We start from the raw sequence: 18,658 nt of genomic DNA, 5'->3' as shown, positions 1-18,658 counted from the left end.
TTGGTCTGCATGGCTGTCATCCCAAAAGAAAATCTCTTCTTAAGATGATTGAGAAGTAAGCCCACAAACAGTTTGCTGAAGACAAGCAAATTAAGGACATCAATTGCTGGAATCCTGTTCTGTGGTGTGATGACACCAAGATAAACTTATTTGATTCAGATGGTGTCAAGCATGTGTGGCGGCAAACCAGGTGAGAAGTACAAAGACACGAGTGTCTTGCCTATAGTCAAGTATGATGGTGGGACTGTCATGGTTTGGGTCTGCATGAGCGCTACAAGCTGTGGGGAACTACAGTTCATTGAGGAAATCATGAATGCCAACATGTACTGTGGCATACTGAAGCAGAGCATGATCCCCTCCCTTCGGAAACTGGGCAACAGGGCAGTATTCCAAAAAAAAGACCTCAAATACACCTCCACGATGACCAATGCCTTGCTAAAGAAACTGGAGGTAAAGGTGCTGGACTGGCCAAGCATGTCTCCAGACTTAAACCCTATTGAGTATCTGTGGGGCATCCTCAAACGGAAGATGGAAGAGAGCAAGGTCTTACATCCACCAGCTCTGTGATGTCTTCATGGAGGAGTTGAAGAGAATTTCAGTGGCAACCTGTTAAGCTGTAGTGAAGTCCATTGTAAGAGAGTTAATGCAGTGCTTTAAAATAATGGTGGCCACACAAAATATTGACACTTTAGGCATAATTTGGCCATTTTCACTTAGGGGTGTACTCATTTTTGTTGCCAGCTTTTTATATTTGAATTTAATTATTTAGAGGGCACATCAAATTTACACTATTAAACAAGCTGTACACACTGACTACTTTACATGGTCAAAGTGTCATATCCTCAGTGATGTCCCATGAAACGATATACATATGTTTTACACAAATGTGTACTCACTTTTGTAAGTGTGTATGTGTGTGTGTGTACAGTGAGCAAAATAGGTATTTGATACATTTCAGATTTTGCAAGTTTTCCTACCTACAAAGAATGGAGGGGTCTGTCATTTTTATTGTAGGTACACTTCAACTGTGGCAGACAAAATAAAAACAATCCAGAAAATCACATTGTATGATTTTTAAATAATTAATTTGCATTTTATTGCATTAAATAAGTATTTGATACAATAGAAAAACAGAACTTAATATTTAGTATAGAAACCTTTTTGCAATTGCAGAGGTTATATGTTTCCTGTAGTTCTTGACAAAGTTTGCACACACTGCAGCATGAATTTTGGCCAACTTCATAGAGATTTTCTGCAGATCTTTCAGGTTTAGGGGCGGTCGATGGGCAACATTGAGTTTCAGCTCCCTCCAAAGATTTATTTTATTGGGTTCAGGTCTGGAGACTTTCTAGGCCTCTCCAGGACCTAGAAATGTTTCTTATGGAGTCACTCCTTAGTTGCCCTGGCTGTGTGTTTCAGGCCATTGCTATGCTGGAAGACCCAGCCAAAACCTGTTTTCAATGCTCTTACTGAAAGAAGGAGGTTATTGGACAAAATCCCCCAAAAAATGACCCTATCCATCCTCCCTTCAAGATGGTGCAGTTGGACTGTCCCCTTTGCAGAAAAGCACCCTCAATGTATGTTGTCTCAACTGTTTACTCTTTACGGTTGGGACTGTGTTCTTTGAGTTGTAGTCATCCTTCTTCTTCCTCCAAACATAGCGAGAGAAGTCGATACGAAGTTCTATTTTGGCCTCATCTGACCACATGACCTTAACCAATGCCTCCTCTGGATCATCCATGTGGTAATTGGCGAACTTGATGCGGTGTGGACATTTGCTGGCTTGAGCAGGTGGACCTCGCGTGCCCTGCAGTATGTTAATCCATGACAGCGTAGTGTGTTACTAACGGTAATCTTTGAAACTGGTCCCAGCTCTTCAGGTCATTGACCAGGTCCTTCTGTGTAGTTCTTGGCTAATTATTGACCTTTCTCGTAATACTCATTACCCCACAAGGCAGGACCTTACATTCAGCCCCAGACTGAGAAATATTGACAGTCATCTTGTGTTTCTTCCATTTTCTAATGTGTGCCAACAGTTGTTTCCTTCTCACCAAGCTGCTTGCCTATTGTCCTGATCCCAGCCTTGTGTACGTCTACAATTTTGTCCTTGGTGTCCTAAGACAGCTCTTTGATCTTAGCCATGGTGGAGAGGTTAGAGTGTGATTGGTTGAGTGTGTGAACAGGTGTCTTTTATAGAGGTAAAACTGGTGCAATGAATACAGGTAATGGCTGCAGAGTAGGAGGGCTTTGTCAAGAAAAAAAAATAACAGTTCTATGAGAGCCAGAATTCTTGCTGGTTGGTAGGTGATCAAACATATATGTGTGTGTGTATATATTGTGAGGTAGCACGGTCGGCTGCGCAGCAGAAGACACGGGATCCAGGCATTAAGGTTCACAGCACACGGGTTTAATCCAAACAAAAGTCCACAACAATATACATGTGCCTCTCCAGCAGAGAACTCAGGGAGTTCTGTTCACTCCCTCACACCCGGCACACCTGCCCTTGTTCCTGTTTCCATTTAACCCTTCCTTCAGCCTGTAGGGAAACAGCATTAACCCTGGAGTGGATTTACTTTCTATCATGGAGTGAGCACAACCGGGGCGAGACATACCGGCCGTCATAGATAACCCCGGTCACAGTCTCACATACCCCCCCCTCAGTTCAAGCGAGCGGGGTTGAACTCCCGCCATCAAACACGGGCCGCGGGACAAGGCATCGGCGTTGCCCTGCAACCTACCGGCCCGGTATTCAACCGTAAACCGGAAGTTCTGCAGAGAAAGGAACCACCGGGTAACCCGGGCATTCCGTTCCTTGGCGGACCTCATCCAGACCAGTGGAGAGTGATCCGTCACCAAGCGAAACTGCCGTCCCAGCAGGTAATAGCGTAGGGACTCCAAGGCCCACTTGATCGCCAGGCACTCCTTCTCCACTACGCTATAATTCCACTCGGGAGGGGTGAGCTTCCTACTTAAGAAGGTGACGGGGTGTTCCTCCCCCTGAACCACCTGAGACAGCACTGCCCCCAGGCCGACCTCTGAGGCGTCAGTCTGTACTATGAACTCCTTCCGGAAATCAGGGTGTACAAGAACGGGCTGTCCGCACAGGACCCCCTTCAGGGCCCGGAAGGAGTCCTCGGCCTGCGGAGTCCAGCACACCATGACGGACTTCTTGCCTTTGAGAAGGTCCGTCAAGGGGGCTGATAGTCCCGCAAAATCCTTTACAAACCTCCTGTAGTATCCCACGATACCCAGGAAGGCCCTAACCTGCTTCGTGGTCAGGGGTCTAGGCCACTTCTGGATCGCCTCAACCTTGTTAACTTGGGGCTTAATCACTCCTTGGCCTATCACGTAGCCCAAGTAGCGGGCTTCCGTGAGTCCCAATGCACATTTCTTGGGATTGGCTGTCAAGCCGGCTGTTCGAAGCGCGTCCACCACCGCTTGTACTTGTTCCAAGTGGGTCTGCCACTCGGAGCTGTAAATAATGATGTCATCAAGGTACGCTGATGCATACGCCTGGTGGGGTTCCAGCACTAAGTCCATCAACCTCTGGAACGTGGACGGAGCGCCATGTAACCCAAAAGGCAAGACAACATAGTGGAAGAGACCCTCTGGCGTAACAAAAGCGGTTTTCTCCTTGGCGGACTCCGTCAGTGGCACCTGCCAGTACCCCTTGGTCAGGTCGAGCGTGGTAAAATATCGCGCCTGTCCCAGCCTATCAATCAGCTCATCCACCCGGGGCATGGGGTAGAGATCGAACTTGGATATTTCGTTCAATCTCCTAAAGTCATTGCAGAACCTTAAGGAGCCATCGGGTTTTGGTATTAGGACAATCGGACTAGCCCATTCACTCTGGGATTTTTCGATGATCCCCAGGCGTAACATTGTCTTTACTTCCTCCGATATGGCTTGTCGTCGAGCCTCCGGTACCCGGTATGACCTTCAGGCGTACCTTCAGGTGGGGCTCGGTGACAATATCATGTCGTATCAGACTGGTCCTACCGGGCAGCTCGGAGAAGACATCGGGGTTCTGCTGAACCAACCGTCTGGCCTCTCGCCTCTGAGTCTTGGTGAGGGCTTCTCCAATACTTACTTCCGGTTCGTCCTCTCCGGAGGTCGCTGGAGCCGGATGTGAACGACCCGAAGAGGAGGGAGGTGGGGAAAAAACAGCCATCAGGCTTTCCCGTTCCTGCCAAAGTTTTAATAGGTTGACATGGTATATTTGTTCAGGTTTCCGCCTACCGGGCTGCAATACTTTATAGTTAACCACCCCGACTCTTTCCTTTATCTCGTAGGGGCCTTGCCACTGAGCCAGGAATTTCATCTCCGCCGTGGGGATTAATACCAACACCCGATCCCCGGGTTTAAAGGTCCGCACGGTGGCTTGTCTATTGTAGCGGCCGCTTTGCGCGGCCTGAGCCTCCTGTAAATGCTTCTTCACAATTGGCATGACCGCGCTTATGCGGTTCTGCATACCCAAAATGTGTTCAATCACACTTTTATGGGGGGTGGGCTCTTGCTCCCAGGTTTCCTTTGCCAGGTCCAACAATCCCCGGGGATGTCACCCGTATAACAATTCAAAAGGCGAAAACCCCGTGGATGCCTGTGGCACCTCTCGTATGGCAAACATCAAATAGGGAAGCATCATATCCCAGTCTTTCCCGTCTTTTGAAATCACCCTTTTGAGCATGGTTTTCAGGGTTTTATTGAAACGCTCGACTAAACCGTCCGTTTGAGGATGATACACAGACGTACGCAACTGCTTGATCTGGAGTAGCCGGCATAGCTCTTTGGTCACTTTAGACATGAATGGGGTCCCCTGATCCGTAAGGATCTCCTTGGGCAACCCCACCCGGCAGAACACAGCAAACAACTCCCGAGCTAGAAGCTTTGCTGCAGTATGTCTGAGAGGTATCGCCTCGGGATACCAGGTGGCATAGTCAACGATCACTAGGATGTGTTGGTGCCCTCGAGCGGACTTTACGAGGGGCCCCACCAGATCCATCCCTATCCGTTCAAAAGGGACTTCTATAATGGGTAACGGTACCAACGGACTGCGAAAATGGGTCAGGGGTGCGGTAAGCTGACACTCCGGGCAGGTTTCGCAGAACCGTTTTACCTCCCCAAAGACCCCGGGCCAATAGAACCTTTGCAATATTCGCTCCTGCGTTTTCTTGACCCCTAGGTGGCCACTCATCAGGTGTTTATGAGCCAAGTCGAGGACCCGCCGGCGATACGGCTGGGGCACCACCAACTGCTCTACCCCCACGCCCCGTATTTCATCTACCCGGTAGAGTAAATCCTGCTTAAGAGCGAAATGGGGGTACCTTACCTGGGCACCGGGCAGCTGTGCCACCCCGTCAACTACTGTCACCCGACTCCGGGCATGTATTAATGTAGGGTCCTGGAGTTGGGCTGTCCCAAACGTATCCGGGGACGCCTCCAACTCTGGGATGGGTTCGACCGTCTCAGCCTCTCCTGCCAATACCTCTAGGGGCGACCTATCGAGTTCACCTTCTGTCCCTATCATGGGGACCCCTACGGCAGGTGTCCCGGATTCAGGATTGTAGGGCTCAGGTCCCGGACTGACCAATATCTGAGGAGACTTAGGGGGTCCCTTCCATAAAGTCCAAAAATAGGGCAGATCCCTTCCTAGGATCACGTCATAAGGAAGAGTGTTAAGAAGTCCCACCTCATGTTGCACCTGACCGCAAGGTGCTGTGATGGTGACAATCCCCGTGGGATAGTCTCGGCGGTCCCCATGTATGCAAACCACCACCACGGTACGTCCTGTGGCCTTTACTTTAGCCCTCAAGGTGGATCGCACAAGGGTCACTAAGCTTCCGGAATCCAACAATCCTGTAACCGGACATCCATTCACCTGTATTTGGCACAAGTGGGGCTCCGTCTCTGGGGAGACCAGGTCAGCGGTACACACCACCTGAGCATACATTGAACCCCGCCGGGTAACCCCAAAATCCATGGGCTCCGTGGTGAGTGGACATTGGGCTTCCATATGTCCCACCCGCTGGCACCGCCAACATCTAATAGGGAAGGAAACCCCCTTGACGGGTTGTCGTTTAGGGTACAGAACCTTCCGGACCTCAGGAACGGCGGGCGCGGCCTCAGACGGGACGGTAGGGGACTCCTGCACCATTGTCAGCGGTGGGTCCTTGGCCCTAGGCTTGGAGGGGCCGGACCGACGGGCGGTACGCAAAGTCTCAGTGTCCCGTATCAAGTCCTGCGTAGCCACATGCCGCTCTACGAGGGACACTAATTGGTCGAGGGTACTCGGGTCACCCTGTCCTACCCACCGTTGAACGATGACGGGTAAAGTGCGCACAAAACGATCAACTACTACCCTTTCCACCATTTGCGCCGGGCTCAGAGTGTCAGGCTGCAACCACTTTTTTACAAGATGCAACAAGTCATAGGCCTGGGAGCGTACGGGTTTGGCTTCCTCATAGAACCACTGATTTACCCGCTGAGCCCGTACATAGGTATTCACCCCCAACCGAGCCAGTATTTCGGCTTTCAGGGTCGCATAGTCAATGGCGTCCTCGGTACAGAGGTCCAGGTACGCTTTTCGGGGTTCCCCCGTCAGATAGGGTGACAATACCTCAGCCCACTGGGGGGTCGGCAACTTTTCCCGCTCGGCTACCCGCTCAAACACCGCCAGGAACGCTTCCACATCATCCCCCGGGGTCATCTTTTGCAACGCTTGTCTCACCGCTTTCCGGACGCTGCCGTCGTCACCCGGTCCCGGGGTTGTTGCTGCCGGTCCGGCACGGATCGACTTGGCCAGGAGAACCATCTGTTCTTGATGTCTTTGTTCCTGCAATTGCAAGGCTTGCTGCTGACGTGTATTGGCCTGAACCAGCTGTTCTTGGTGCCTTTTTTCCTGCACTTGCAAGGATTGCTGCTGACGTTCCAACGCCCGGAGCAGGTGTGCATTGGTCTGTTGCTGCTGTTCATTAGCCTGTTGTTGCTGTGCATTAGCCTGTTGTTGCTGTGCATTAGCCTGAGCCAGCTGCTTTAGTATGTCCTCCATGGCGTCACCGGGTTTGGGCTGTAGTATAGCCGCTCGAATCCAGGACATGTGCTACTGGGTCACCAGGGATGGATGCTACACCTCACCGGCTGTCATGCCCGCCGATTCTCCACCATATGTGAGGTAGCACGGTCGGCTGCGCAGCAGAAGACACGGGATCCAGGCATTAAGGTTCACAGCACACGGTTTTAATCCAAACAAAAGTCCACAACAATATACATGTGCCTCTCCAGCAGAGAACTCAGGGAGTTCTGTTCACTCCCTCACACCCGGCACACCTGCCCTTGTTCCTGTTTCCATTTAACCCTTCCTTCAGCCTGTAGGGAAACAGCATTAACCCTGGAGTGGATTTACTTTCTATCATGGAGTGAGCACAACCGGGGCGAGACATACCGGCCGTCATAGATAACCCCGGTCACAGTCTCACAATAAATTATATATATATATATATATACATATATATATATATATATAAGTAACTGTCTCTCTGCCTCTCTCCCAGTCTCTGTCTGTGTGTCACTGTCTGTTTCTGTCCAGGGCTGTTTCTGTCCAGGGCTGTTTCTGTCCAGGGCTGTTTCTGTCCAGGGCTGTTTCTGTCCAGGGCTGTTTCTGTCCAGGGCTGTTTCTGTCCAGGGCTGTTTCTGTCCAGGGCTGTTTCTGTCCAGGGCTGTTTCTGTCCAGGGCTGTTTCTGTCCAGGGCTGTTTCTGTCCAGGGCTGTTTCTGTCCAGGGCTGTTTCTTTCCCCGGCTGTCTCTTTCCCCGGCTGTCTCTTTCCCCGGCTGTCTCTTTCCCCGGCTGTCTCTTTCCCCGGCTGTCTCTCTCTGTCTCTCTATCAGTCTTCCCACCGACATCATATAACCTCACGCATAAGCTTCAACTAGCAGTTTATTTTGTTCCTATAGCAACCACTGACAGTTGCTATTAATAACCTATAGCTCCCACCTCCATTCAGTTTAATGGCAGCAGGATTTTAGAGACAGAGGGGTACTTTGCACGCTGCGACATCGCTAGCCGATTGTAGCGATGCCGAGCGCAATAGTACCCGCCCCCGTCGCACATGCAATATCTTGTGATAGCTGCCGTAGCGAACATTATCGCTACGGCAGCTTCACACGCACTACCTGCCCTGCGACTTTCGCTCTGGCCGGTGACCCGCCTCCTTCCTAAGGGGGCGGGTCGTGCGGCGTCACAGCGACGTCACACGGCAGACTGCCAATAGAAGCGGAGGGGCGGAGATGAGCGAGACGTAAACATCCCGCCCACCTACTTCCTTCCTCATTGTAGGCGGGACGCTGGTAAGATGTTCCTCGCTCCTGCGGCTTCATACACAGCGATGTGTGCTGCCGCAGGAATGAGGAACAACATCGTACCTGTCGCTGCAGCGAAATTATGGAAATGACCGACACTACACAGATCACCGATTTACGACGCTTTTGCGATCATTTATCGGTGCTTCTAGGCTTTACACGTTGCAGCGTCATTACCGGTGCCGAATGTGCAACGTTCAAAATACCCCTAACTGTACAGCACAGGGTTACATTTTTCTGTCGAAACATAGTCTAGACGTTCCCTGGGTTACATGAGGCGTCTTTGCAAAATTTCGCTATTGTCAATGCGACGGTGCGGATTCCTTTAGCGGACACACACACACACACACACACACACACACACACACACACACACACACACAGCTTTATATATTAGATATGCTGCAGAGTGCTACTGATTGGTCAAAACACTGCTCTGACATCTGCAGCTCCTGCACGAGCTGTGCACACTGAGCGATGTACGGGTTGTATCGTGAGTCTCTAGGTCTGTACATTCACTAACATGTGTATGAAGTCATAGACTTACTATTACCCCATATCCTGCTCTGTGCTCACAGTGTCAAGGGAGGAATTTGGGTGAAGACTGCTAATGGAGTCTTCCTTTGGGATATCCAGAGACTGTGCTGTATTAGCTGTATACCAGTGCCGATATATCAATGTATCAGACAATGAATACATAAGACATGTTCTCCTTGAGCCAGCATCACCAACTGACCCGTGTATTAGATAGATCCAATTATACAGTTTGCATCTCTGATCTTGAAGCTAAACAGGGAGTACTTTTACTCCTTAATTTCTCACAGCACAGTTTGTTTCTGTACATTATTTCTGTGGGAACATTACTGATAATACTTTTGCAGCTTCATATTCTGGCTTCATTATCTTTGGTTAACTCCTTCATGACTTATACAGCTTAAAATTATATTATGGGTCTATGCGATGGCTACATAGACAGACAGATAATTATGCAACTACATCTACATTTTGATTATATACACAGATATTCTTATTACGTTTAAACAAACATACTACAGCTCAGACCACCTTCACAGTCCCACCTTAATAAAATATCTGTGAATATTATTAACCTTAAATTTTAAAATTTTTCCCATTTAGATATATTTTATTAATTTGGACTTATTTGTGACCTACTGCCCTTAGGACTTTAATTATATTTATATCTATATATGTGGGCTTTTTATGAGATTGTTGTTTAATTTAACACTACAGACTTTAACTCCCCCCTTAAGTACTTATTTTATTTATTAAACATAACTTTTTGATTTATAGGGGCTATTAGAATTGGCGTTATTACTCTTATTAGGGCACATTATCCTGTTTAAGAAAGATAGAATCTAGACCTTATTTAAAAATTAGCACATAATCAAAAAAAACAAAAAAAAAAAACAACAAAAGAACATTTGCTACACATTTTCTATGGTTTTTCTTTCCGGATATGAAACAAAAAGGAAGATGCTTGATCAGTGCTAGTCCACTTAGGGCCACTTTGTGAACCTGGATGATCTGCTCTTGATAAAAAAAACAACAAAACATGATGAGGCTTCATGTATACAGTTTGTGACGCAGACTTGGAAAAACCTTCTGGGATAATGGTTAGAATAGCAGCCGCTTTCTGCTTCGGTTGTTTCAGGTCTGTTGATTTCTGAGATGTGACATCAACTCGCGTGTCACTGCCAGTGCTCAGCAGACTAGGCCGGAGAAACATCAGCCTGATGGGATAGGCTTCTCCAAAACTCCCGAAATGAAAGAATCCATAGCTAGTATTTTATATGAAGGAAAAATCACTGAATATATTCATATGAGTTAGTAGGAGACAAAAACATTTGTAAATGGTTAGATTACATTAACCAAACCACATTTTTGGTCTATGAAATGGCTGAATTAAGTATTTTAGATTACTCAATTCGTACCCTCAACAGTCCCCCCCCCCCCCTTGACTCACTTCTGCCATTTCCAAATACTAAGGGTACCATGTTCCGTTAGGAAAAGAGGAAGAAAGATCTGTTGGGAAATCCTGCCTGACTGAACGTTGACAAATAAGGAATAACCTTTGGAACACCATTCTAAGTCCGAACTGGGTGCAAAAACCTAAAAAAAATCATCAATATGGGGAGATAAGGTATGCACACCAGTGACTCTGTAAAGGGAATACATGAAATAGCAGAAACTGCTGTGTGAATACTGACTTGAAAAATCCAATAGCTATATGCAAGAGTGAAAATGTGAAAAATGGAATCTGCATTACTGCCATGAACATATGAATCAAGAGAAATTTAGCTACTTAATTGATCAATGCAATAGAGCCCCAACACTACGCCAAAGTATTTCTCTACGTTGGGGTCCCTAGCTTTTTCGTTTGTGAACCCTCCCCAACCACACCTATTGCCAATCCATATCATACGCATAAATAGCCTGGGTCTCAGCTTCCCATACATGGTAAGTTTTTTAACTGCATGAGAGGACGCACACAAGCTAGGGACCCCAACGTAGAGAAATACTTTGGCGTAGTGTTGGGGCTCTATTGCATTGATCAATTCAGTAGCTAAATTTCTCTTGATTCATATGTTCATGGCAGTAATGCAGATTCCATTTTTCACATTTTCACTCTTGCATATAGCTATTGGATTTTTCAAGTCAGTATTTACACAGCAGTTTCTGCTATTTCATGTATTCCCCTTACATAGTCACTGGTGTGCATACCTTATCTCCCCATAGTGACTGAACGTTGAGGCATGGGTGGAGAGGGGAAAAGGGTTTCTTCATTGGTTTGAAACCAAGGACTCCTAGGCGAGTCCTCACCCTTTGTAGTTGGACTTTCCCATGTCTCAAAGCTCTCTAAGTCCTCTTTTCTAACTGTTTCGGCAATGATGGTTTGGGACTGTACAGGTCTTTTTGTAAAGGATAAATATGAGCAGGACGCTCAGTGCAGCTCCGGTGGATTGACCCTTCTGCAATGCGGGGCGTGAATCCATGTTCTCCTGCCGTTGAGCTTTATCGAAATTTCTATGTGTCCTTTTAGGATTAATCAGTCTCCTGACCGAAAACCATATATTACGAACTCTGATTTAGGATCTGGAATTAGAAAATACACTTGTTTATTTCTCTAATTAGTCAATCATATGAAAATTATACGTGCTTTGCCCTAGACCAAAAAAACATTTTACATTGAAACATGTTTATTACTAAAGAGAAACACAACACACACTAAAGAGAAACAAAACACGCATTGGTTTACAACTTATTAGTTTGATTTTTTTGTTGTTTTTTTTTACATACCACTTGCATTATGTGGATTTTCAGCAATGACGTTGTTTTTTGCACTGGAAAACCTCTGACCAGACCTGGAAAGAAATCTACACAACACGCACAGACTTGCATACAACGTGCTCATGATATACATCTATAATCAGTTTGCAGTCTCTAAGAATAGGTAGAGCAGGTGCAGGGTGTTTCTACGGACTCTTTACAGGTTTTCCTCATTGTTTTAAAAACGTGTTTCACAAGACCGGGTGAGTTTGCCTACCTGGGTACTGAACCCTGGCGTCACCAAAGCACACACTGATATTTGTTTTTCACATATTTTAGTCCATGTTACTTGGGCCATCATTAAGAAGAGATCTCATGGCAGAGAAAGCTTACCACCCTTCATCCACAGACCTTCCTCAGTCAGCTGGCTCCCTGCGTCTCGCACTCCATTCTTTGTTGATTTGCTTGTTCCTGTAGGGATTTAAGAACACAAGGAGTGACAGAAGTCACTGACTTGACCGGTGTCACCGAGGCATGGTCTTTATGCATGGTGAATGACTCCTCAACTCTAGGCCCGTTCACTGCTTCTTGGTCAGCTGCACCTGTGCGGGGATCTCCATCCGATTCCATCAGCTCAGATCTAGACTTTATCTTCAGCATACCTAGCTTATTTGACAACAGGAAAGATCTACATTCTACATACATTTTGACTATCTTACCTACCTCTGCTCCACCCATCTAGAAAGGCATTTACGTCACTTCCTCCTGTACCGGTAGGAGGGGAGGGAGTGGCCTAAATTTAGACTACCTCATGTTGTGCAAACCGTAGCATATCCAGTGCAGAATCGACCACCATCTGGTTTCATCTATAAAAACAAAAACTAAAAGAAATATGCATTAGATCATTTTTATAACATACATGTTTCATAGTTGTCCAATAAACATGACATAACTGTTGCAAAAGAAAGGCCAGCTTTAAAGCCTATCCAATATGTCTGCTGTGCCTTTTACTGCTGGAAAAATATAATAGATATCTACTTTTCCCCCATTTTTATGTTTTGTTTTTATATACTACTTTGGCAAAATTTATAGATTTATAACAGCAGACAATATAATTAAACAACCGATACATATAACCTATTCTCTACTGGGAAATTTTGAAACCTTACAACACGGTTCATAGATATTCTGTATCTACAAAAGAAGGGAAAGTAATCAATATTGGCAGTTTGTATGCAAAAATAATACAAAACAAAAACATAACCATAAAAACAAAAAAACCTAATTTGTATATTTTAAGAAATATACTTTTCCCTGTAAAATTAATTTAATTATTTAGGTATTAGTAGGATACTAGTGATAATCTCCTGTGAAATTTTGAATTCTAAGGATTAAACAAAATCTACTCCAGTTCACTGTACACCCTCCCACACATCCTTGCGGGTTAATGGCCCCCACCTGTCCTTCAGGGTGCGCAATGTTAGAATGGCTGGTGGGAAAAACAGATACAAGAAAAAAAATAACCATGGGCAGAACTTTCATTACAGAAATATATAAAATATATTTTTGTACCGTGTCAGCCAGCAGAGACAAAACTACTACAGAGAAATATATTACAGAAGCCTTAAGATTGATGGAGTGGAATGGAGAGCATCATTAAAACGGGTGGCTTGGGACTGAAAATCACTGCAACAAAAAAGCAAGCAGTCCGGGCTTCCCTCTGTGTCATTAGGGAAGGTTGGGGCAGACTCGTGGGTGCAGCCCGGACTGTGGGCAGTATCTTGGAAAATCTCCTGGGACTGATTTAAAGGGATACTGTGATACTTTGGGGAAAGGCACACCTGGCTTCCGGTAGATTATTACTGAATCTACAAGGAACACCTTTATTGTGGATTTGTGTGCTGCAAGTTTTGGTTACGGTTTCGAGGGTACCTGGCCAAACACTGAGACTTGCGGGTGTGACACTTTCTTTGATAGTGACCGGGCTGACCACAACGCCAACAATTCTGTTGCTGGCTCTGCTGGTTTTGTTGATTGGGAGCTATGTATACGGGGTTTTGACCCTGTTGGGGCATGGGCTGTGGCGGGGGGCTGCACCGGCACATTTGTATACACCAATTGATCTGGAGCCCATCTTTTTAAAGCGGCACAATACTGTTGCCCACTTTGGAAAATGGTGTCATCAGTGCCTGGGGGAATTATGAAATGGGGCTCTATTAAGGGCTAAAAACTGTCTCCTGCTTTTATCTTGGTGAGATTAACTAGGTCCTTCCGAGCAGCTGAATATAACTGGTGGACCTGTATCATCTTCCTATAAAATCGCATAGGGTTAATTTCTGGATCTGATTAATGCCGCTGACTGGATGGGGTTGAAAGGGACATATTTAAATGAGGGCTGTTCCTCGTCAGGTTCGGGGTAAGGCTATGTGTCCTAGAGGAAAAAGGGGGATCCAAGGAGAGGGGATTGGTAACTGGGGAGCGTGTCGCCAGACTGGCCGATGAGGGGAGAGACTGCATTGCAGGTATCGGAGGGACCAGGGGTATGGGTGTGGAAAGGGTTAAGGGATGCTGTCTAGTGACTGCAGCATCTGTGAATAACTCCGGAGCTTGACCAGAATTAGGCTGCAAAATAGCAACAAAACAACCTTCCTGAGTGCCCCTAAAACCATCCTCAGACTTGGGTGATCTATAGGAAAACACAACATCTCCTCTCTCATCCTCTTCTTTGACCTCAATATATCCGTCTGATAGCAATATCTGCGTTATTCTGTTAAGAAATTCAGCATCAATCAACAATCTCTTGTTACCTTCAGACTTCTCAGCTTTCTGTCCAAACATTTTTGCTATTTTGGTGGTGTCTGTATTACACTAATTTATGACTATGCGGTGTGCATTACAGCCCGGCCGGAACTTAAGGCTCCACCTCTATACTAGCTACTCCCTCAGCTATATACTAATAAGGGTATCCCGGGATGTGGAGGAGCAGTACAAAATGTATTCCCTCCGGACTTGATCAGCTGCACCAAATTTAATGTCCTAATCCCTATCTTCAGCCACGGGAACCCCCCCCCCCGCGTCTTTAATTACAGACCGGGTGAGTCTAACTAGCTATATAGCTATATACAGCCACCACCATCTTTCCTGCCCTAACAACCGTCCTCTGGATCCCGTGTGACACTCTCGATCCACACCTCAGGGCTGGGATCGTGCTCTGAGTTTCAGCGGGCACTACCCCTGAGTCACAATCAGGTACCTTTTTAACACCAATTTGGACACACAGCCTGTCAATCCCTCCTCTCCAAACCAACCACAACGGTAGTGAATACACAGTATGTAACACTCACCCGCGTGATGGAGATGATCAGTCTACAGTCCGCGACGTCCAAAGCATCGGTATTGCCAGGTCGGTAATGCATCCGTGAAAGGAGCCCCACTCTGGTGCGCCAACTGTCAAGGGAGGAATTTGGGTGAAGACTGCTAATGGAGTCTTCCTTTGGGATATCCAGAGACGGTGCCGTATTAGCTGTATACCAGTGCCAATATATCAATGTATCAGACAATCAATACATAAGACATGTTCTCCTTGAGCCAGCATCACCAACTGACCCGTGTATTAGATAGATCTAATTATGCAGTTTGCATCTCTAACCTTGAAGCTAAACAGGGAGTACTTCTACTGCTTAATTTCTCACAGCGCAGTTTGTTTCTGTACATTCTTTCTGTGTGAACATTACTGATAATACTTTTGCAGCTTCACATTCTGGCTTCATTATCTTTGGTTAACTCCTTCATGACTTATACAGCTTAGAATTTATATGGGTCTATGCGATGGCTACATAGACAGACAGATAATTATGCAACTACATCTACATTTTGATTATTTATATACACAGATATTCTTATTACATTTAAACAAACATACTACAGATCAGACCACCTTCACAACAGCAGGCGCTTCGTCCTTTATGGCAGTTGGGTACATAGTATTTCTGATTGGTGAGGGTCCTATGTTGTTACAAATGACCATTACACTTTGATTAATTCAGCAATACTTCAACGAGCATGTTTACACCACTGAAATGTTTCATAGATTTATCATATAATTACAGAGAATTTGCATTAAATACATTTCCTATTTTTGTTTTCTGCATATGGATTTAATATCCACTTCACTGTCAAAAAAATAAAGTATTTCCATGCACGACAAACGGTCACCAGTGGATTTGTGACACAGATTTTCTTTGAAATCATTATTTTATTTTTCTGTCGCTCACCTGTCAGTGGGCATCAAAATGTTTTATTTTATTTATAAATTTATTTTTGTCATTCACAAGATAATTTGTATAATTTAAGCTTATTTTCTGATAGTTTTTTCCTTTCTTTTTTTTTCAGCATAAAGATGGTGCTTATGTGGACAAGTGGAGACACCTTCAAGACGGCTTACTTTATTCTTAACCAAGCTCCCTTCCAGTTTACCATTTGTGGCCTCCTGCAGGTTCTTGTAGACATTACCATTTTGCTGCAAGTGTACATATACAGTGTGTACCCTCAAAAGCCAGTGTCACATACCACACATGTTACCAGTGCCAAAGCTCTGTGATGAAGAGGACCTGTACTGTTGGATCACGTTCTTCCCAAATCTACAACTGCTTTTGCACCAATAATGCACATGTCTGTGTTTGGGTCTCGGAAACTCTTTACCTTATGGTTAATATCCTTCAGTGTTTTTTGACTCCATCGATATTTCAAAATGCTGTTACTCTCAATCATTGTCTCCTCTGCACCTCTACATAGTGAAAGTGTTCTTTTCCAAATGAATTTAGATAACTCTGAATTGAAATGTGAATTATATGCTCACACTGTATACATGTGTGTACACTTGAATGCAGATTTGTTTAGAGTGAGACATAGACATTACTCAAGCCAGTATATACTGTATGTTTGTCAAGACTTCTTAGTGCCGGGGAAGGTCATTATGCAAACTTGAATAGTATTGTTGGCGTAATAGTCATATCTGACACTTGCTTTCAAGGGGTAGTCCAAGCTCTTCTCCGTTGGGAGATGAACAGGAAACTAACTAGGAAAATTTTCTTTAATCTCCCTCCACCTACAAAGGATGATCAGTCAGTGGCTAAACAAGCTTTGCCCACTGTCGATTTCAAATGTAGAACATGATATGATATGTGCCAACTCATGGAAGGTGCCCCATTGTAAGTTTTGCTTTGCTATGTGCACCCCTCTTTGCATTGTTGTCAAATGACTCTTTGCCAATGATGTCTACCCGTATAGCCTTGCTAATGGCATGACCTTGCAGACGTGTAAATTTATGTCAGACATTCGATCCACCGGTCTAGGTAATCTATAACACTTTGCTATGCAATGTATTTCATATGGGTGGAGCACTTGGCTCCGTATATATCCCAGACCACAGTCTCCCCAATTCTCTCAGTACAACTATATCAGATAGTGTTTCTTCCACTGCATGCTATAATGCTTAAATGTGGCTACAAATCCATGGATGTATTTGCACTGAATTTGCACCATTATGAATCAAATAATAAGAAAACACATTTACAAAGAGGGATTTCTGAACTCACACTGCAGTTTCACATGTACATCTTGGTCCTCGAGGTAGGTCACCACAGTAGTGACAGCATTGCAGTTATGAGTGGCATGTCTACCCTCATATGTTCCAGGCCTTTACAAGAATGTTACCATACACTCGAGATGTCTCTTATTTACTGTGTTACTTATATTATCCAAGATTTTTTATTCTCTGTATAATCATTGTTGCCAATGCCTTGCCAGACCACAAAGATTGTCTGTTTATTATTCATTCGCTTCTTCTGTGTTTTTGGTTTTTAGCAGGCACATTTTTATTTGTTTTTTGAAGTTTATGCTATTTTATTTTTTTTTCTTTATCGACTGTAAATTTTAATGGGATATTGTTAAAGTGTATAGTATAATAATGGAAGCAGACGGGTATGGCTGCAAAGGTGTTCTGTTCACACTAGTGTCATGGCCTTCGTTATTACCGAAGCCATGATGATTATGGCGGTTCTGTTGCAAATCGGATCCTGTCTATGCTATCTGGCTATTGACGAGCAATAGGAACCTGAAGGAACAGAGCATTATTTCAGAATGAATATAGCCTAAGATTTATACTTTTATATTATCTACCACATGCTTCAGATATTTTATTCTGTACATTGCTGTCAAAACTGCACATTGGATAAACTAGATGACCAATTGAATATTATGAGACTTTTATGGGAACAAATTGTCATTTCTGTGTTTTTAAAATGGCAATAAAAATACAAGAAACTATTATCTTAAAAATGTCTTTTTTTAGTATTTCATACTGGGTGCATGTGCAGTTTTATTAAAAGGTGCTTGACGGGTGTTTGTTTTTTTTCACCTTGATAGGACATATTTTTGTAGCTCGTTTAAACAAACAATGAAGGTCTTCTGTATGCATAATAGGAGTTAAATTCTTAAGAAAGAGAAGCGGTAGAGTTAGGATTGATATGGCTATTAAATCTCTCACTAGTAACTGAAGCTGTTAACTGTGATTTACTGTTATAAGTGATGGATCACCACTGATCCTGAGTTTAAAGGACAATATTTCCCTGTACATTTGTGCTCCTGTTCATTTGATTTGCAAGGAACTCCATTTACGTGAATAAAGCAGTATAGACAGCAGCGATTCTATGCAGGTAAAAAAAGCCCATTGAACAAGACGTTTTTGCATATCGTAACAATATGCTGTAATTACGTATTAAGTAATAGGAATGCCCTTTTAACCTCCCCTTGTAATCTGGGTGAACACTTACAGTACATAAATTTACAAGTGCTTTACCACAATCAGTCATTGCATTAAGTCAGAGGCGTCTACCTCTGGCATGAGGTTTATTCTGTGCTCTATGAGTTAAGCTCCCCTGATGAGTCCACCAACGTAAGGCGTAGGGAGGCCAAGAGAGCATGTCCACTGCGGATCGCCATTGAGGGGTACTGT

At 44.8% G+C, this 18,658-nt stretch overlaps 1 protein-coding gene across 3 annotated transcripts in view; it reads left to right on the top strand.

Annotated features, from left to right (window-relative positions):
• The window catches only part of SLC66A2 (solute carrier family 66 member 2), a 214,119-nt gene extending 196,149 nt beyond the window's left edge, over nucleotides 1-17,970 (top strand). For all 3 annotated transcript variants that reach the window (XM_075316426.1, XM_075316424.1, XM_075316425.1), the window contains one exon: nucleotides 16,036-17,970. In XM_075316426.1, coding sequence (XP_075172541.1) covers nucleotides 16,036-16,243 — 208 coding nt within the window. In that variant the 3' untranslated portion in view covers nucleotides 16,244-17,970. The remainder of the gene's footprint in view (nucleotides 1-16,035) is intronic.
• Nucleotides 17,971-18,658: the final 688 nt, after the last annotated feature.

The sequence above is a fragment of the Anomaloglossus baeobatrachus genome, chromosome 6 (assembly GCF_048569485.1).
Source record: "Anomaloglossus baeobatrachus isolate aAnoBae1 chromosome 6, aAnoBae1.hap1, whole genome shotgun sequence".
In the NCBI taxonomy this organism is placed as follows: domain Eukaryota; kingdom Metazoa; phylum Chordata; class Amphibia; order Anura; family Aromobatidae; genus Anomaloglossus; species Anomaloglossus baeobatrachus.
This window is presented reverse-complemented; position numbering and strand designations above follow the sequence as displayed.